Genomic DNA, 21746 nt, shown 5'->3' with positions numbered 1-21746 from the left:
TTTACTTTGAACCAATTGGAATCTTCCATATTGTCAAAATGAGTTACCTTTTAAGACTATCTATTATTGGATGACATCAAATAGTGTCAGCTCATTTTTTGCAACGGAATTCTGCTTTTGCAACAGAATTCCTTCCCAACCCCCTGTGTATTCCATAAGTCTGCTCCAGAATGTTGAGGAACTTTCTGGAGCAGGGTGGGTGGGGCCTGCAGGAAAGAGGCAAGGAGAGGAAGTTCAGAGGAGCTTCTTTGGGGGGCCTTTGGTGGTGAGGAGGGGAGATAGAAGTCCTGTTGCATCTAGTAGGGCAGCATGGGATATTATGTATTCCTAGTATTGCCTATTTGTTATCCAGTCCATTCTAGTAGGAACCTTTTCCATTATTTACATAAATGTTTCATCTGAATCACATACAAAACTTTGGACTTGGTATTATTTAGTAGGCTTATTTGCCATTTTTATAAAAATACAAATAATAAAAATGAAGATTCTTTAGTGCATAACTTTTCTCTGCTTACTTTTAAATTTTCTTCCTAGCAATATGAAAGCTTGATAAGCAGTAGCTACAGAACTGTTTCTTCATTCCCCTGCACAATACAGAATTACCGTAACATAAGCAAGGAAAACAACAAGGAGGCTCGTATTGAAAGCAAAACTAAGACGTGTCTTGGCTATTGTTAAGTTGCTGTTGGTATGGCATTAAAATTTTCTGGCTGGGCAGCAAAATTATTTAATTGGGAACTAAGGACTGTGTCTAATATCCTAATTTCTTTTAACATGGGGCAGCTGTATATAATTCTGCCAGTTATCACTAATATTTCGCAGGGCTGAAAGCTTTGCAATACTCATGTCTCTAATTTGTGTGCTTGACACTCTTCAACCATCGCACATAGCACAAGTTCACTGACCTGGCTTAAAGACAAAGACATTTGTCCTATCTTTGTGTCAGTACTTCATTCGTCATGAACCAAATCCAGGATTTCAAATATATTATGGTTTATGTATTTTTTAAAATATTAGTAACAACTATAGCATGCACACTTTCAGTACTGAATCCGTAATTAAAGAGAAGAATTCAGCAAACGAGTCATAATGTGATCCAGAAATAAGAGTCTGTGTCCTTGTTCCCTAGAAGTGTGTCAGAAAGTCAAATTGATGTCTTGCATGCACTGCTAACTGACTGTGTGGAAATTTTTTTAAGTTCACTTTTTTCTTTATTCTTCTGTCTTTTTTATCCATCTTCCCCCATTGTAGCAAATTAGACGCCCGGATGAAAGCAAAGGAGTTGCTAGTAGAGTTGGATCCCTCAAAGTAAATATGTTTCTAACTTTTATTTTGCAAGTTTTCTTCTATAGCCTACACTTTTATTTTGGAGGGAGCGGGGAGGGGAGGCAGAGGGTGGGGCTATTATCTTTCTCACCATTTCATTGTTTTTATTTCAGTGTTTTTATCACTGTTGGATCACATTTTTTTTGTTTCTGTGCTACCCAAGAGCCACCATAATGCAGTTAGCTGAAGGCAAGTTGCCAAGTGCCTAGCTCTGGATGTTACTGCGTATCAGGGGGCGGGGGAATAGCCGAAGTTTCCTTAAGGAGCCTACCATTTGTGAATAATTAACACTTCTCTGATAGATGGCAAGAATAAAATTATGTTCATGCTACATTTATATAAAAACAATGACACGTTCTTCTCTCTTAAACCACTTAGTGGCACTAAAATGGCTTAGTTTCATTTATTTAAATAGGATAAGGTTGCTTAGATTCAAGTTTTGTCGTTTAAGTGATTTGTGGATGAAGTCAGATTAAAACATGCAGTTTTCCTGTTTCAGATGTAAGATTGTTGATTGACTTCTCAGTTTTTACTTTGTACTTTAAAAATACTCATTTTGTAATCAAATTAGCTGAATTTGTTGTGTGTGTATATGCTTAAGAAGAGTGAAAATGGGAAATATGGGGAGAGAGATCTTGTGAGACATTTCTGAATAACAAGGCTGTTAAAATTACTGCAGTGCTAGGCCCCTTTACTGCCTTCTTTGTTCATTTTAAAGAATTACACAATGTCTGGTGAGCTGGATCCATGCTAAGTTAGTTGCCTTTTGATTTCCACTGAAATCAAAAAGACTTAAATTAAGGCTAACTTTCCCCATTCGTTTTAATGGGAACTAAGTGCAAATAATTAAGTCAAAACTATAGCAAAATCAGTCAGCTTCCTAAACCAGTTTCCATCTATAGTTTATCACATTGAGTTCCAAGATTATTATTTAATCTGCCCTTGCCCATACAGTCTTCTGAAAGATGCTGTTATGTTATTTAAAAAACACATCTAAAAATCCAGTTTATCAACATGTTTTGAACCCATGGCATGGCATAGGTTACCTTGTTAATATTTAGCAATAATTGTGGCCTCTCGTTTTTAATCCTTGCACTATTTCACTTCTCACTTCAGTTTTGTTTTGTTTTTTTTTGCACCACATGAAGCACTTATTTTCTTTCTTTTTTCTGCACTCTCCTTGCCAATCCTGCCTTCTCAATTTTTTTCAAAAATATATTTTGTGTTTGTGTGTGTGCGTGTGTATCACCTTTATTCCAGGACAAGCCATCCTCTCTTTTCTCTTAATACCGCTCTATACAGCTGCTCCGTGTGAAAGTGTTGTTGCACTGAGCATAAACAGGGGGAAGGGAAAAGTGTAATTATGCACCTATTTCCCATATTCAATTCCATACAATTGATTTCATAATGGAAAAAAAGGAAAAAGTTGCTATTACGCTTATGCAACTACAACATTCCTCACTGTCTTTCTGTGAGGCTGATTCCCCCCCCCCCCTTTTAATTTATGGTTGTGGTGCAGTCGAAGATATACTTTGCATTGTTGGATACTTTTGCTGCAGTGGACAGAACAAGTTTCAGTCCACGTTTAATGGAAAATAAAAATAGCCATTGAAAATATATGTACATAATTAACTGTGAATCCAGCTTTCAAATTGTATTCCAAGAAAAAAGATCTGTCCTTACCGCAAACTTGTATGCAAGATTTGTAAGTTTATACTTGAATAAATGCAGCACCTTGGGTTTTGAATTCAGTGGATTGGATCCTAAGATCAGTGAAAACAAGGAAGCTCTTAGAAGGAGCTTTTGCTATTCCCTCCCCACCACAGCCAACTGCTCCTCCCCAGGCCCTTCCAAGGGAGGGAGGGAGGGCAGCCTCAAACCAGGCATTCATAAAAGGTGTTTCTGCCTGGTTTTGAGATGATCCCATCCAGCAGCCCCATGCTCCACATTGGAGAGTTTTTTCAGAGGTTCAGACTATTGCAGCAGAATGAGGAGATGGTAAATTTTCCTTCTGTGAAATCCCATGCATTCACTTATCCTTGGATCCAAGTTCATTTACCCCGTGTCTTTTGAAATTTGGGTCATCTTTCAAAACCTATTGATACTTTCGTTATATTTCTTAATTCTGTACTTCTCTACTAAATATAAGAATTGTTGCTGTTAGCGTTCAGCAGTAGCCAATTTAGGCATCAGAATGAGCTATGAACATTCAGAAATTTCATGGAAGACCCTATATTTGGTACTGCACCCACTGAAAACAATCTACAATATTTCAGCACTCTCCTTGCTACAAACAATGCTTGAAAATTAGGAAGTTTGCTAAAGGCAATGATCACTACACAACCTGTATTTACTAACTGAACTAACTTTTACATGTTGAAAAAGTAATTGCTGATTTAACCAAATGAGTTGCTTTTCTTGTCAGAGTATATGGAGCATATATTTGTGTTGATGAAATGTTTGATGTATTGTAAAGGCAGTGAGAAATGTGTTGCGCTATGATCTTACCTTTTTTATAAAAAGAACGGAAACAACAAACATGAAAAGAGAATAGGTATAATTTTCAATTCATTTTCTGATGTTTACATGTAGCTCCATCGAAAGCTGGAGGAGCTCAGAGATCACCTAGAAGGAAATGTCAAAGGATGCTCTCTCCGAGTAAATGTACGATTTCACTCGGTGATTTGTTTTTTAAAAACTTCCGTTGGCTGGTAACACCAAATCTGATTGGTTTGTCCTCTCATCCCCATCTTTTTTTCCCTTTCTCTCTTTTCCCTTCTTCTGTTTCTTTTTCTAGCTGGGGTTTCATTCAAATATCCATGAAAATTTAGCATAATGTCACAGGGTTTAATTTAAGAGAAAACCCTAATATGCGTTAAATATTAAGTAAATTTTGGGCTTTCCCATTGAACAACAACAAAAAATCCTTTCCAAAATTAAACCATCACCTGAAGTCATTCCTAATTGTAAAGCAAGTTTCAAGCCTAGGGTAGCTAACTTGTGATCCTCCTGCAGGTTGTTGGACTAGTGTTCCCATCATTTCTGCCTATTGACAATGGTGGCTGGGGTTGCTAGAAGTTGGAAACCAACAACATCTGGAAGGCCACTCCTACCCTAGGCATCAGGTTAAGTCATGGCTGGGGAACCTTGATACTCCAAATATGGTTTGACTCCAACTCCCATCAGCCTCCACCAGCAGTCAGGGATGATGGAAGTTGTAGTCCAACAACATCTGAAGATCCAAAGCTTCCCCTGTGCTCATTTAAATGAACACTTTTTAGATCATCTGTACCTTCGCTTTTTTACCACTTTCTTTGAAATTCTTTGTTTTTAACTTCTAGAACTGCACTAACATTACGGATTTACAACATGGCGGGGAAAGTGTTATTCCTGGCAGCTAAGCTATATATTACATGCAGTTGGTTAGTGAGGTTTACTAAACTAAACTTAGTTTCACTAAGTTTTGTTTCGTGAAAAACAACCTCTAGGTGCTTTTCCCCTCATGGATGGGACAGCAGCTTGGAGCATGTGGTCTTGCATGTACAGTTAGTAGGAAGCAAAGAGATTAAGCAACTACATGTAATGTGCAGTTTGGCTCCAAGTCTAGGAATAGCAGTGGCAGGAGCACTAGATAGTTTAAAAATAAAAATCAACCACACAGGGCAAAGTACAAGAAAAAATATCACTTCTAGTTTGACACTAAGCATTACAATAAAAACATGGAAAATGCACCAAGTTCTGAAAATGGAGTAAGAATTGCACATCTGCCACTTTACAGTAATGTCCACATACCCTTTTTCACCCATTGTCTTCAAGGTTGTGGATGCATTGTTTAATAGATCACAAGTTTGATTCAAGATCCAGAATAGTAATGTCATTGACAGAAAGTGGTTGTTTTTTAAATCACCAAATATATACCATCTGGACATAGAAGTCAAATCCCAATGGTCAGATGTAAGGAGATTGTGCTACTTTATTTTCCCCAAATGTCAAAGAATATGCAGAATATCAATTCCAGAAAAAGAGCTAGGGTGGAAACAACCTTTTTGGGTTTTTCCTGCCATTTTGAATTCATTCATTCTCTGAAGAAAATGAAAGGCTAATTCTTAACTCCATTTCTCCTGTGTCATCATTTTTGCAATAATAATTAACACATAGACAGAAAATTGAATAGTGATCCTGAGTTTGGGCAGATATTGTTTGAATTTTCTCTCAAGTTGTAGTATAAAAGCAAACCATAAACTACTCATAAATTTTGATGAAATGGTTTGAGATTGAAACATAAAATTGTTCTGTTTCACACTACAATATTTAATGTTGCTGAGGAGAGTTACTTTATGGACAGAGAAAATAGCACAGGTGCCATGAATAATCTTGTGGCAGTTGGGGTTCATCTGCCAGATTTCATATGGCACTTGCAGCATATGTTTTGCTTATGAGGATGGATGGAAAAGAAGATGGACTCACTGATCAAACCACACAGTGATACAACCAAACAATGATACAATGACAAAACAATATAACTTATTCGTTGAAATAATCTGAGACAAAAGCAAAGGGGGGAAAGTAGGTGAGAGTTGAAGTTCATTGTCATATATACCAACCTGGTTTTGGAAAAGGATTTATTGCAGATGTACAGTGGGATAGATGTATGGTATTTTAAGCATTTTGTTTAATAGATTTGGCTACTGCCTCTCCCAAATAAATTGAAAACTAAGGTAATTCATAATTCTGTGCCTATTTAAGGTGGAACCTTTGCATTGTTTCAAATGCTGTATCTGTTGCATTAATTAGTCGCCTCACTAATAAACCAAAAGGACATTTTGGCTGTCTCAAACTTTTAAAAGTCAACCTTTTAAACATGCTAAACATTGCCAAAAATATTAAATTTAAAGGACCCTTTTTAAATGTTAATCTTCTTACATCACAGAAAAAAAGTATCCATAGTTTTGTGTAAATTAAGTTCTTAATAAAGCAATGAATGATAATATTTTTAAACATTTTAAGGATTATGCACAGGTCCCAAGATTTGTTTTGTATATGAGCTTTTTTTCTTTTTTTAAAGATCTCTTTCTGAGTCACTGTGCTCTTTCCACTTCAGTCTGTGCTCCAGGTTCTTGACACTACCATCAGATTGCCCAGATGTTGCCTGAACATTGCCAAAGGACAGCTGTTAATGATCAATATCTAATAATAATTAATAATTAATAAAAAGTAGAAAACTAGGAAACATAGGTGTGAATATAGTAGAATAGATGCATATGGTTGGAAAAAGTAACAGTATAAGCCCTGCCCCAGCTCTGTGCTCCCTTTAGTGTATAGGATAATGAGCATGTTTTTAAAAAATCCATTGGAATAAATTGCAGCAATTAATTTAATGGAACAGCATTCAGGGTGTAAATTAAAGACACCATTGGAGTAGGTCTTCATCTGCCTCTGTTTCTCAGTGACTGGATTTAGGGGTACTGTTTGTTCCCTCAATTATGTCTCAAGTTTAAGAACATTTAGTTCTTCATCGGCAGAAGCAATTAAGAATTGCGGCAAATACTATTTGCTTTTCCCCATTCTTATCTCTAGTTCGGTTCTGGTTTGATTTAGTAGCCACTTTACACTGATTGAACTGACACCAGTTCTACCTGTCTATCTGCCTACTTTACATTTATATCCTGTCTGGAACTCAAGGCAGTGGACATGGGGTTCCCAAGCAGTCTCCCATCCAGGCACTGACCAGATCCCAACCTCCTTGGCTCAAGCAAGGCCACTGCTCCATATTCCTTCAAACCATGCCTTGAAACCCTCAAGTAATACTGGCCCTGTAAGGGAGGTCAGTATTATTATACCCATATTGCAAGCATGCAGGCACTCAGGCTGTGAGACAAAGGCTTTCCTAAGGCAGTTCATAAGAAGAGAGACAGATTTATCTTGGAACTTACCTTTCATACAGATATGATTAACGGTTACTGACATGTCATGCAGTAAACTTTTGAACTGTTACTCCATTTTCTAGTTGTATATAGAGAAAAGTAATTTAGTGTTGTTGTTTTTCAAATGATGAAAATATATTAGCATGAGAGGAGGCAAAGAAAACTTTTATGGTAGCTAATGTCAGCAGGAATAACTTTCTAACACTTAAAAGGCAAGTTTAGCTTAAGCATAGTGAGACCACAGAATAATTTGACCACACAAATAATATAGGATTCTTCGCACCACAGGCTTATATATAAGCATATATATTAACATAGTTTGCTGAAACGTGTATATGAATAAAGTAACCAGAATAGCTCTGCCTTGTCAGATATCATTAAAAACACTTGCACCAAGTCAAACTAAGAGAACTCATCAAAACAAATTTGTTTTGGATTACCTCCTTATCCTGTGCAGTATATTACCCTAAAACAACTTCTGATAAGCTGCCTATGTGAAAACTGGCCACATGGTTTACAAATGAGCATTTTTGTGCTGTTTATTCTTATTTCTCAGGGTTACTGGGTTCAGTATCCCCAGCAATTTCATATGCTGAAATCAAAGTCAAATATTTTCTCAGGGCATAGCATAAGAATGATAGCCAGAACCATTTAATGTCATAACACCATGTATATCAGTGTGCATATTCTTTATTATATATAATGGATATATGTAATGACACTCATCTAAAATATTTTAATCACCCCATCTCAGGGTGGTTAACAGGCTTAAGTTCTTTATGCATATTCTGAGTATGACTAATGTTAGATACCACTCTTAGTTATTATTTTATTTATTCCTGCTTAAACGTTTAGAGCAATTCCTCAGAAGACAACTTACAAGTAAAATTCTAAAGGCAAAATAATTGAACAACTTACATGTAAAAGCCATATCACATAAAATATACAGTATAAGGAGTCATCAGTTAAAAACTTGGTAAATAAAAATATATTTAGGGTCCCCTAAGAGATTGCAGCAGAGTCTGGCAGCCTGAGTTCTTAGAGTATGGCATTCCACAACTGGGGGGCCACCATTGAAAAGGGCCTATTCCTGGTACCCACCAGGTTTATTTATCATAGTGGCAGGCCAGAGGAAATCTGTAGCCAGCCTTAAGGCCCAGGCAAGTTATTATAGGTGTAGGTAGTCCATCAAAGAACCTAGTCTTAAACCATTCACAACTTTACAAGTTAATGCTAGTGCTTTTATCTGAGCATGGAAATTGAGTAACCATTGCAATGGTTTCATGATTTCAGTTTCATGAACTCAGCAAATTCAGTTTCATGATTTTTGGAAATTTCAGGGATATGGTGAAAAGCACAGAATGTCTGAACAGGAATGGCACTGCCTGTGTCATGACACAGCACCACACCCAGGACATCATTGTGGTGTGTGTGGTTTTTTTAAAAAGATGACTTGGCCAACAATGGCCATAGAACAAGACCATGTCATGACATAGTATCATTTACATTTGGGGATTGTGTAGAACAGAAGGCAGTGGGCTGATGATTGGAGCTGTGTTGCCACTTCAAGCAATGACATTCTTTTTCTGTTTAAGGAAGAAAAGCTTAAGAAAATAACTGCTGCCTCAAATACTGCAAAGCCTCTTACCCCCATAAATATTTTGAATCTACCCTCCCTTGCAAAACTGACAGACACATACACACCTTGCAATTTCATGAGGTACAAATTATACCCTAAAGTGAAAGGGAGATTTTCATCACAGTTCTCCTGTAGTATGGAGTAGAACCTTAGTCTCACAATGCCACTTCTGGACCTGCCACTCCTAGGCTTGCCACATTTCAAAAAGGAAAATTCCTGACACCCACAAAATTGTAGAGCTTTTGGGGAGAAACAGAATGCAAGAATAGTGGTTTTTAGTTTTTCCACTGCTTTTCCATCGCGTTGCCATACATCCTGGTTTTCCCTGACATTTTGCCAGTTCGGCAAAATTCCCCCATGCCATTTTTACACCTGAAAACCAGGACATGTCAGGATTTTTCCTCACATATGGCAAGCCTAGCCACTCCAGAATGGATCAGTGCCACCATGCCTCCCAATTTGCACTCCAGCAAGAAGTTTAGTATGTCCTTAGCACACATTCCCACAGATGAACATTTTCCCTTGCCAGTTAAGACTGTCTCAATCAATTCATCCGCTAAAACTGGGGATAGGGAACCTGTGGGGTAAATCATGAATACATTAAGGCTACAATCCAAAAACAGATCTCCCAAATCAGTTAAATTTGTGTAAATATGCTTATGATCAGGCTGTAGAATTTAAATAATAGTAAACCTGGAGTATTTGCCCATATAAATCTTCAAGTTCTTTTGTATGTATATAGCTTTTTTAAAAGTTGACAATTATGGATTTCTGAAATCAAGATAATCAGTCATCCCAGAGGGTGCTTCTTATTAGGAAATAAAGTAAGATGTAAGTTCAGTTTTAAAGTACTTGTATTTTAGAGTTTCCACCTTAAATGGCCTAATCTATTAAAAAAAATGTGTATGAAAAATCTGGTTTTGGGAATGAAATGAACCCCCTGCTAATGTCTCAGTGCTGGAACCACCTAAACAGAAAACCTTCTAAGACCTACTGTGCCATCATTTCTTTTTTAACAATGTTTTCTTTTCCCCACTGCACAACCAGGCTCGGCTCCCTTCGTGCTCATCCACCTATAGTGTTTCTGAGGTATATTTTGCACGTGATCTGTCACAGTCAAAATTGTCACTCATCACCCTTTATTTTATTTTATTTTATTTGGTCGTGCACCATACACAAGTGAGGAAAAATCAGTTTGTGCGATTGGTTCTGCATGATAACCTGCAACCATGTCCAGCATGGTTTAATACCACCATAGCAGTTTGAAATCACCCTGGTGTAAATGCCAACACTTACTGCATAGCACTATACCTTTAATGGGAGACACATTTGATAATCTATGATTATGCTGTGTAATTACTACACATAAATATAACATGCTCTACAGCTTTTTGAAAATGTTCCTTCCACAAGATCATGAACTCTGATGATAACAAGGCTATCCAGAAATTAAAAAGTTCCTTCAGATTAATAGTTACCTTTTTATATATGAATTACTTTGAGGATATACAGATTTAATACTGAATATAGTCACATTAAAATCATATGCACACAAACTGTCCCCGTGTTTTCAGGGATAGTGGTAGAATTGCTTGTTGTTTCATCCAACAATGCTTTCCCTTAATTCTTCTTTTTTTGAAATAGAATGCTTGCAAATATTGGACAAAGTTTCTCTATAATGGGAAATATTCAGAAACACAAATCAAATACATCTGATAAATCTCTTTGAAACAGGATTTATGATGTAGTATCTGTTCCTTTAAGAAAGCACTGTAAGATATTTTAGGTGTAATATCTATCCCAGAGACTGCCAATGCAGCACCTCTGTGTTGTACCAATGCCTCCTGTGGTTCCCATGGAAAGTCTCCGTAAATATCCCCTCAAAGATTCCCAATGCATGAGAGATTGTTAGCTTTTCCTGCTCAGTTCCCATCTGCACTACTAGCTCAGCCTCTCCTCCCTTGAACACGTCTCTTAAACATGCCCACATTTTATTAGATGGCAAAACTGGACACTCACCCTTCCTTCTGTCCTGAGCAGATGAAAGGTGCAAAGAGCTTCTCTGTGAGCGTTCGGCTGGTTTAGGTGCCTTTTTTCCATTTGGGGGGGCGGAGGGGACATGCCTGCATTATTTCGTGATTTCTGCTCTTTTAGATGTTGCAACCATTTTGTCTTATGCCGCACACCCCACAGCTGCCATTTTGTGACTGGTGCCTACGGCACATTTTCAAAACTGCCAATGTGCCCACTGGCCCAAAAAAGATTGCAACCCCTGTTCTATCCTATACAGATGTCTACTAACAAATTACTATGCATCCTTTGCTATTCAAACATCAGAACATAACTGTTATATAGAAAATGCATACAGCCAGCTTCCCTCCTGTGCTTACAGAGACTTTCCACAGGCAGACATAGAAGAACTCCCCATAGGCATTGTTTTCAGCCCTTCCTTCCCACCTCTAGCCAGGTGTGGTGCTGCTGTGGTAGGCAACACATGTGGCTACTTCCCAATAAACGAGACCTTCCCATACCTTAGTTATCCACTGACCTGCTCTGTACATATACTCATGTTCACTTATTCATGCTCTTTGTGGAAGTAGGCTGCACATCAGAGGTCTGGAGAAGATCAGATTACTGAAGAACTAAGTAAGGTGTTGAAGGAACTCACATTATAAGAAATAGGCAGGTCTGTTGCAGTACAGTCAGCAGAGTGGCAGGATGCCTATTAAGTTGGATGAGGTCTCATTAGACTGCAGTGGGGATCCTTTTAAAGTTAGAAGAACTCTTTATATATGGGAAGGAATGGATCATGCTAGATATAATTAAAATTCTTGCTAAGTATCTACCAGTGTAGCCAATATAGCTGGCTGGATTTACTTTTCTTCCATAGAAGTCAATGGTTATATCTAGTCCATGCGGTCTGGAGATAGGTCAGTTTTATCAAGAGAAATGATGCAGATTGTAGTTTGCAGCCCTGCAACTGCGTTCAGTACCTGGAAAATGATGCTAAACTCTTTTTTTAAAAAACCCTTAGCTCACTAAGAGATATGATGTTGCACCAGCTCAAGGGTTCCCGGGACATTGTGCACATAATAGCTGAATGCCCCTGACAAACAGCAACTGTGTCGTGTATGAAGACAGCACCAATATATCTGCCTTGTTCTGCTACAGAGATTTATAGCCTAATCCCAGCACTAACATGAGAGGACCAGTCACTGTAGTGCTGAAACTCTCCTGTCCAACCATGTGAACTGCTGTGCGCATTAAAAAATATACTAAAGTGACAATACATCAGATATTCAGTGTTTGTTTCATTATATTGTACAACTGAAAGGGCTAGAATTAGGGCGGTTTTTTTACCACAGCTTTCCTGAACTTTAAATACATGTGGCTTTCCTCCCCCCCCCCCATGCATGCAGTCACTCTATATTAAAAGCACAGAAGCCATTAGTACCTTTATCTTCCAAATAAGATGATAGGAGAACTTGTAGAACAAGGTTCTATCTCCCCCACCCCAACTAGCCTTGCTTTGTTTGTTTCTTAAGTAGGCCAGATGTTTATTGTCAAGTTTCCCTGTCAGTTCCAAACAAGCAGTTACATAAACTTAGCCTTATTACTTGGGTTGATGGAATGGGATATGGACTAATGAGACTACTCAATATTTTGGCAAGCTCTGATATTATCAAGTCAGCTTTTTAATCCCTATAACAACCCTGAGCCATTTCACCCTGAGCTTCATTTTTTCCTGCCCCTTACTAGGACCCAAAGTAAATATTAGAAGGTGAAAACATTTTTTCCTTGTTTATACATGGGGAAGGTATATACAGGTTTAGTCTTGACTTAGCTAGGATCACTATGATAAGCAGTTGCAACTGTTGCTTTAGTTGATGTTCTTATCTGAACACCAGCTGCTGGAGACAAACAGGAAGACCATAATCTTAATCACCTGCATAGCTGCACCCCCTGGCATTTGGTTGGCCACTGTGAAGCACTTGCACATGTTAGGCATGATATACAGAAGACCTGAGTTCATCCTGTCACTTTTCAAATCCTGCACTCATAAGAGGGCTTCTGATCTAGTAGACACTTCTGTTAACAGAAGAGCGAAGGATGCTTGGGGTGGTTTTTGTTTTGTTTTGTTTTTCCTTATTTCCCCTTATAGCCCTCTTCTAACCTGTCCTGGAGGGTCCCCCGGCTCTCTGGAGCATATTTGGGGGTGGGGCTGCATGGGGAGAAAAAAATAGCAAAAATTGCCTCACCCCTTGTTCCATTACCAGAGGTATCTACTGAGTCAAAAGCCATTCCCTGAGTGCAAGGCCACCAATTGGACTGTACTACTGACATTTGGAAAATGAACTTCTCTATGTGTTTTCATGGAAAACTGAAACTCCTGAGAAGACTATATTCCAAAAGAACTGGTTATATGAGTTTTATGTCTTCTTTGAACTGAACATAGACCTAATACATTTTGTTGATTCCTTAAACAAATTTATTAATCTGCAGGGTTTATGTGACTGATTAAAGTATAGTATGTTCTCTACAGACATCTGCTGATGCGTATGTTGTTTCTTTGGTTTTTCTAGTGAACACTGTTTGTGGGAAACTATGCATATTCTTGCGTTAGCAGATGCCCCCTTTTCCATCTTCTTTTTCTTGCATTTTAAAAAGTCACTTTTACATGTCTTCCTTTATAGTTGATCCTGATGGATATTCATGTTCTTGGAATTGTTCCATCATGTAAATGCATCGCAAACTTTCAATGCTGTTAAAGCTTGTTGAAAGTTAATTTCACCCATGTCATTAAAAGGATGAGAGCTTTAAATTGCAAGAAACCACAATGAACTATTTCCAAGAAACAACAACAACTTGGGTTTAACAGAATTATAGTTACAGGACACTGTATTATTATGGGATCTTTCCATAAATTATCAGTTCCTTATGTTCAGTGAAATAAGATCCTCTATCAAGATACTAGCTATAGGGAAGCATTCAACACGACACTATTCTGATTGTTCTATCAGCACAAGGATTTATGCTTGCCAGGCAAAATGATGCCCCCCTCTTCTTTCCCTTTGTTTTTTTTTCCTGGGGGTTCTCCTGATCCTCCAGAGCAGATTTGGGGGAGGCACAAGAGGTGCACAGAAGAGGAGAGGGGGGAAGCCCTACAGTGCTAGCAGGACCCCTTGCACTGGCTTCTGTGCAGGCCCCAATATTTCCTTCAAAGACCAAGGGCACCAACTAAGTAGACGCATGCATGAAATGAAGTCCTCTTGCACTATGAGATCCCTTCTGCTTCCTGTGCGTCCTCAAATCTGCTCTGGAGGGTTGATGAAGATGGGGGGAGTCTTGTTGCACAAGCAAATCTTCTTTCCCAGTGGCGTGAGTGAGCTCACAGTGCCCGGGGCGGGCACTCGTGTGCTGGAGGGGCAGTGCACAAAGGGTGGAGGAGCCCATTGAGGCATCCCAGCCCTACCCACCCATGTGGGGGAAGCCCTGCCAGCTGATGTTGTACTTGGTTAGTGCAAAGCAGGTACCCCCACACCAGTGCCCCGAGCACACACACACACCCCACACACTGGCGCGCACACACACCCCACACACTGTGCCCTGGTTGTTCCCTGCGTACATACCCCACTTCGCACTGCATTGAATTCCAGCTTTACTAAAGTAAGGTTTAGTAAGCTGCCCATGAGCTTCAGTAAGTCTACTCTGAACTGAGTTAGTGTTGAGTCCTGAGTAAGACTAGCATTGATGACTTCAAGACTGAATTATTACAGTGCACTATGTGTGGGGTTTCCCTTGTGCTTGATCCAGAAGCTGCTGTTAATGCAGACTACTGAAGCATAGTTGCTGATGAGAGCAAGACACTGTCTGAATATATCTCAGCTCAGACATCTGCGCTGATTGCCCATTTCCTACTTGGCCAAGTTCAAAATGTTACTATTTGTATATAAATCCCTTAGCAGCTTGAGACCAGTTGACTTGTGGGATCACCTTATCCCATATGTGTCCACTTAACCACTTTGATCTGTGAAACTGCCACTATTACAGGTGCCACAGCACCTACAGTTTGGATCTTCCTGCCTATTGATATCCGACAGGCACCTTTGCTGTATTTTTTCAGTGCCTGCTAAATATATATTTTGTTCAAGCAAGGCTATCCAGGCATGTAGAAGTTACATATGTTTTATCACTTTTGGGCAACTATTGATTTTAATCATATTTAGAATGTTTTTAAATATCAGTTTTAACTATTTTTGAGAATTTCATTGTTTTATAGTTTTGTAAACTACTTAAAGGTTTTCCTACAATTTAGTGGTATATACATATTGTTAAGTACCACCCTATATCAAAACAAAAGGAACAGCAAGTTCTATTGTATGGATTCGTAATTTTGATATGTAAGATAAATTTCTGTTGCAGTGCATCTGAACAGCACACACACAACTTTGGAAGAGATTAGTTCTAGTATGCAAAAAACTCTGATTTAGAAATTTAGTTCTGACAAGGGAGACAGACAATTTGGAAGAATTCTGAAGCCTTTCCCAAAAGAAAACAAACTGTTACTGAATAGCTGCAACCAAGCTGTGTTGTAGCTTAATTGATTTGTTGTATATAGAAATATCTATTAGTGGTTAACTGCACTAAAATGTTATAGATTACTTGCATTAAATAGGGTTACACTTTCAATATGCCACCAAGTCAGTCCTGGACCATTAAAGTTCTGCTTCTCCAGTTTCCTAGTATGCAGGACCTATGGCTATATTATGACACTCTATATGACTTTTATTATTAGCTATGGTAGAATTTAGTAATCTCTGAGAAAGGTTGACCCTTTGATGAATATTCTCTTATGTATAATTCTTGTCAAGGAGACTTTTAATACACACTTTATTAAACATGCAATCATAATTAAGTGTAGCTCTTTTGGTCATAGATATATCTATTCTTTTTTTAATGACATTTCATTAAAATTTTCTCACTTAAAATATTAGATCACATTAGCTGCACTCATGTATAAAATTACTTGGCCTTCAGCTCTGTATTTTATACAGTGTTGCCTATAATTAGTATGTAACTGGATGGTCCACACTGTGCTTATTTATGAAACTCCCCATAGATAGTTTTCAGTGGACACTTTTTTAAATATATATATATATCTGCCTTTGTATCACAGCCATTTACTGTCACCTTCAGCTTTCCCTTTCCTGTGACTCTATCCATCTCTTTCTGGCTTCTTGCATGTGCTATGTTTGAAAAATGCTGAAACAAAATAATGAAGGAAGCCTTTCAGTTTGCTTGCGGAAGGCACAGCAGCAGTCAAATATATATCTGCCAAAACTATATCATTTCAATATACTTCTGTAACAATATCCTTCAGTTTCCAATACGATTTTGTACAGTGAAAAAATAAATGTGAATGATCTGAATATCCCCTGCAGTGCTTTGTTGCTTCTCACAGAACAAGGAGGAAAAAACTGTTTATAAAATTCCTGCAATAAGACTAGAACCAGAACATATATTGCTTGTAGAAGTGGATTTGGTTTTTTTAAGTCAGCCTATTCTATTTTATACAAATGATAATGCTATCTGAAAGGCTAAAAAGTTAGGAAAATTCAAGACAAATAAGCTTTTATATCAAAAGTTTGCATTTGTTTAAAGACAATGACTATCATGGAGAAGAACAACTAATATTTTACAGCTTTCTCTTTTATTTGGCACTATCTGAAAATGCCTGTTGTGATAGAGGATGTTACTATTTAAAAAGTGGGTTATGTTACCCCAAAAGAAAAGAAGGCACAATATGCAAAGAAATAATATCAACTAAAAGGTAAAGGGACCCCTGACTAGGTCCATTCGTGACCGACTCTGGGGTTGCGGCGCTCATCTCGCTTTACTGGCCGAGGGAGTTGGAGTAGTTTCCAGGTCATGTGACCAGCATGACTAAGCTGCTTCTGGCGAACCAGAGCAGCGCACAGAAATGCCATTTACCTTCCCGCCGGAGCGGTACCTATTTATCTACTTGCATTTTGACGTGCTTTTGAACTGCTAGGTTGGCAGGAGCAGGGACCGAGCAACAGGAGCTCACCCCGTCGCGGGGATTCAAACCGCCGACCTTCTGATCGGCAAGTCCTAGGCTCAGTGGTTTAACCCACAGTGCCACAATATCAACTATTGGCAGGTAAAGGCACGAGGGGGGGGGCCATCATGAATAAAGTTGACTTTTTAATTCGGTATTTTGTATACATCTTTTAAAAGTTTCTGGCTTGGAAAAAAGCAAAAAAATGTTATTCACAGCCACCAAGAGCCTTCAGGTTTAAAATAAAACATAAATGTACACCATGAAACCAGTTCTTATTTTTCTTTTTTTCTGGTATCGGTTTATATTGTTGGAGAAGTTGAAAGTAAAATGAATCATTTTCAAAAAGGGGTCATGAAGTATATCTGAAATCAATCAAGATATTTCCATATTGATTAGAAAGCCAGAAGTATAGAGTTGGAAGGGACCCCAAGGGTCATCTAGTTCAACCCCTGTGATGCAGGACTCTCCAACCTCTGCTTAAAACCTCCAAGGAAGGAGAGTCCACCACCTCCCAAGGGAGTCCATTCCACTGTCAAACAGCTCTTACTGCCAGGAAGTTCTTTCTGATGTTTAGTCGGAATCTCCTTTCTTGTAACTTGAAGCTATTGGTTCAGGTCCTACCCTGCGGTAGGACTTGCTTCATCAACCATGTGACAGCCCTTCGGATATCTGAAGATGGCTATCATGTCTCCTCCCAGTCTAGAACCATTTGTCCCTATTGAAATTCATTTTGTTAGCTTTGGCTCGGTTCTCCAATCTGTTTAGGTCATCTTGAATCCTGATTCTGTCTTCAGGTCACTCTGACTTTAGAAATACCTGACATGGTTGATATGAAAATAGTTGACTGGCTTCCACACTAGCTTGAAAGCTGATATTTGACACATTTGAAATTCAGAGCATCTTGACAGTTTTATGTTGGTTTGATTGTTTTTAAGCCTGAAGATAAGACACCTTGCAATCAGTCTTTAGTAGGATTTTTAGTAGCATTTGGGAAATGTTTGTTTTCTTCCAGAATGCAGAATTCCTACGCATGTGTGCTTGAGCATATACACAGATGAAGTGGCTAGAAAATAACGTTTTCCATTTACTTTCTATTTCTTTATTCAAACTCGTACGCCTCTCATAACAAACTGCCACACCACACCCCAATCTACATCAAGAAAAGCTTACTTGATGCTTTAGGTTTTTATCATTGCATGTTAAGTATCTGCTAAATATTCTTTGGTGTTGGGGTTGATGCCCAAAGCAGGGGATAGCATATATCTGTACAGTGTAAAGTGAGCTTATGAAAAGGTTTTGTTGAAAGGATATGTAGATATCCCAGCTTGGAGTTCTTCATTAATAGGGACAAATTGCAAGTAATGTTATTTGAGTGTTTTAAGAAGTTTTGTATTACAGGGCACCTCTACTTTTCTAAAAGCCTATGCAGAACTCCTTGCAGTTTGTCATCCTTTTTTCTGTGCTTTCCGTTTAATTCGTTCAGTCATCATGCAATGTAATCTTTGGCATGTTTACTTGGAACCATGTCTCAGTTTGATAGCAAGTATTGCAGTTTTAATAGCTTAATTAAGAAATGACCCATTGCAAGTTTCACTAGAGGGGGTAGCTCATTAATAAACAATATTTCTATTTTATAGTAATTGGTTATTGTAGAGTTCAGGTCTATCCAAACATTTTTATTGTCAGTAACAGATCCAGATATCTATCTTAGGCATCCCCAAGAATTTAGACATGCCTAGTGGAACTTTTTTTTCTTTGAACAACAGACCATCATGACACATCATGAACTGTTTGTGCACATTTCCTATGTGAAAATAGCAGAGGGAGCAGTTGTTTAAGGCATAAGCTCCCACCCTCCAACATTCCTCATATGAACATGTTTCTCACACACCCCAACTGATCCTCCTCGACTCCCCATTTTTTGTTCCAGCCCCCTTAGAGCATTTCCTAACAGAAGAATGGTGAGTGCCACCACTACTATCCAATGGGATACACACTCTCCACTGTCCCTTAATCCCGGTTTTTTCTTATTTTCTTATTTGGTAAATTTAAAAAGAGAAAAACACACATCAATAAATACATTTTAGAATTGTCTCATTCTCTCTGGGCTTTTGAGTAAATAGGAGACTTGCCAGCAGCAATACCAATGGAGAAGCGACCAAAACTGTATCCAGGACTGGTCCAAGCTTAAGCTCCACAACAAAGGGTCAGGCAAGAGGAGAAGTTAGCGTTTCCATCTGGTGTTTAAGGCACCACCTTCCCCTTGGACGTGGGACCCATTCAGCCTCAATGATGGAGGCTGAACTCACCCTGAGTATAGACAACCCCTCCTCTGCTTTATCACAGGATCCCAGCCAGCGTGGTGTAGTGGTTAAGAGCAGTGGAGTCATAATCTGGTGAACTGGGTTCACGTCCCTGTTCCTCCACATGCAGCTGCTGGGTGACCTTGGGCTAGTCACACTTCTCTGAAGTCTCTCAGCTTCACTCACCTCACAGAGTGTCTGTTATGGGGGAGGAAGGGAAAGGAGATTGTTAGCAGCTTTGAGACTCCTTAAGGGGAGTGAAAGGCGGGATATCAAGTCCAAACTCTTCTTCTTTTCACCTCCAGATAGAGGGACAAGCCTGGGCCCTTCTGAGCCTATCCTGATGAGGACTTTCCTGTCTGGGACATTATTTTATTATTGTTGTTCTATTATTTATTAAATTTGCATACCACCCTTTACCTGAAGATCACATGGCAGTTCCCGACATATAAATACAAACTGAGAATGCGAAATACATAATAAAAGCAAACATATTTAAAAGCCTGTTGAATATTAATCAACCCAAAGCCTGGTTATAGAGAAATAGTTTTGCGTGGCACCTAAAAATATGTAATGAAGGTACCAGGCGAGCCTCCCTAGGGAGAGCATTCCACATACGGGGAGGCACTGCAGAAAAGGCCCGTTCTTGTATTGCCACCTTCTAGACCTCTCGTGGAGGAGGCACACAAAGAAGGGCCTCAAATGAAGATCACAGGATCCAGGCTGGTTCATATGGCGAGAGGTGGTCCTTGAGATCTTGCAGACCTTGACATGACACCCTCCTCTGATGAGGACTTCCCTGGCTGAGATGTAACACAAATCCAGGGGTGCAATTGTTCTTGCCTTACAGTACACTACTAGGGAAAGAAATTTGATTTTGTTTCAGTTTCAACAAGAATCTACCTAATTCACACTTTCCAAAATAAGACACAAACTGAAACACAGTATCCTTTGAAACTCACATATACTAGGGAAAGAGGTGTATAAAAATGTGTTGCGATACCTACACTTTGAAACTGCCTATTGATATCAGGCAGTTGCCTTCACTGTTATTCCTTTCGGCCCCTGCTAAAAACCTTTTTTTGTAGACAAGCCTACCTAGATATTTAGAAAGTTAGTGCGAGTTTGAATCTGTTTTTAGTTGATTGTTATTTTAAATTTTTGGAAGCCTTAAATTATTGTTGTTAATTCTTCTTATTGACAGTTTTATCTTTTTTGTGAACCGCTTTGAGATTTTTTACAATCAAGCACTGTATAAATTTTATGAGATAAGATAAAAATTATATATTGGTAAGAATAGCACACAAAAGTACATTATAATTTGCATGCAAAAATCTGTACATTAGTCAAAACTACAAACAAAAGTGTCTTGGGACATAAATTAACACTAAAATTCTAATAAATTTATCATGAGGATTTTATGAAAAAAATCGCAAACTGATGTGGAAATGTGAATTGAATTTCAAACTGAGAAATGGAGCAGTTAATCCATTCCTAGACACCACACTTTAGACATAGTTACTGCACAGTATGTAAGTTAAAAATGAAAAATATCGCCCCAAGTACATACAATTAAAATGGGCAACCTTACTTTTTTGTTTTCATTTCCACCCTAACTTAGATATTTACTACTTTTTGGGAAAGGTGTGTGTATAAAATATTGGTTAGGACTTTGTTGGTGATCTGGTGGAGTATCCAGTCTTAGATCAGGGAATTGGACTAGGGTGATTCATTTATTCTTTCCAGTGCTGTGAAAAGCCTATGTCCCTCTGCATTCTAAATTCAAATGTTGCTTGGTATTTTCAGAAGAACATAAAAACACTATAATTGTATATTTTAGTTTCCTGTGCAATGGGAAATTATACTATATTGCTAATCATGTCTACTTATTATGGAAGTATTCTTCTCTTAGCTCCCATCATGTGCACTTTTAAGTCAATCTTCTTAATACCTGAGCTCTACTACCTTTCTCCAAACTCAGCAACAATAACTGCCAAACTTGTAAAATAATAAACAAGCACTCTTAACTTTATCAGTGTAATCTCGCAATGCTGTACTTAATGCAATATTCAATTTATACTCCATTTTGCAACCCAAGTTATTAAGACACCCTCTCCACCTACATCATATAACTACCCTTACCTTTGCTCATTTCATGTATCAGGATTTTTGTAGATCTAGCCACCATCAGCCCAGAAATCAGTTTCCTGATTTCTCCAGTCTATGGCATCCCTTAATTGTGCTGTATTGTAGACTTACATTTGTATGATCTTGTTTCTTTTCCCTATTCCGATCCTTCTTCGGATTAATGAGGTATTAATTTTATGCCTGCTTTTATTTAAGATGAGTCAACCACTGACTACTGCCAGATAACGCCTGTTAACTGTTAATATAATTTGGGGAAAACACATGCAATCTCTCTGACACTGTTTCAATCTAAAATTAATTGTTAAATAGATCTATATTAGATA

At 38.3% G+C, this 21746-nt stretch overlaps 1 protein-coding gene across 20 annotated transcripts in view; it reads left to right on the top strand.

Annotated features, from left to right (window-relative positions):
• The window catches only part of GPHN (gephyrin), a 238719-nt gene that overhangs the window by 162650 nt on the left and 54323 nt on the right, over positions 1–21746 (top strand). For 8 of the 20 annotated variants that reach the window (XM_081901109.1, XM_081901126.1, XM_081901122.1 and 5 more), the window contains 3 exons: positions 1252–1308; positions 3919–3990; positions 9937–9978. The exons of 5 other annotated variants lie outside the window; for them this stretch is intronic. In XM_081901109.1, coding sequence (XP_081757235.1) covers positions 1252–1308; positions 3919–3990; positions 9937–9978 — 171 coding nt within the window. The remainder of the gene's footprint in view (positions 1–1251; positions 1309–3918; positions 3991–9936; positions 9979–21746) is intronic. 7 more of the 20 variants (XM_081901118.1, XM_081901125.1, XM_081901124.1 and 4 more) reach the window with 2 other exon arrangements.

Source organism: Podarcis melisellensis (genome assembly GCF_964234715.1).
Source record: "Podarcis melisellensis genome assembly, chromosome: 1".
In the NCBI taxonomy this organism is placed as follows: domain Eukaryota; kingdom Metazoa; phylum Chordata; class Lepidosauria; order Squamata; family Lacertidae; genus Podarcis; species Podarcis melisellensis.
The sequence above is the reverse complement of the archived record's forward strand: the minus strand, read 5'-3'. Positions and strand labels throughout refer to the sequence as shown.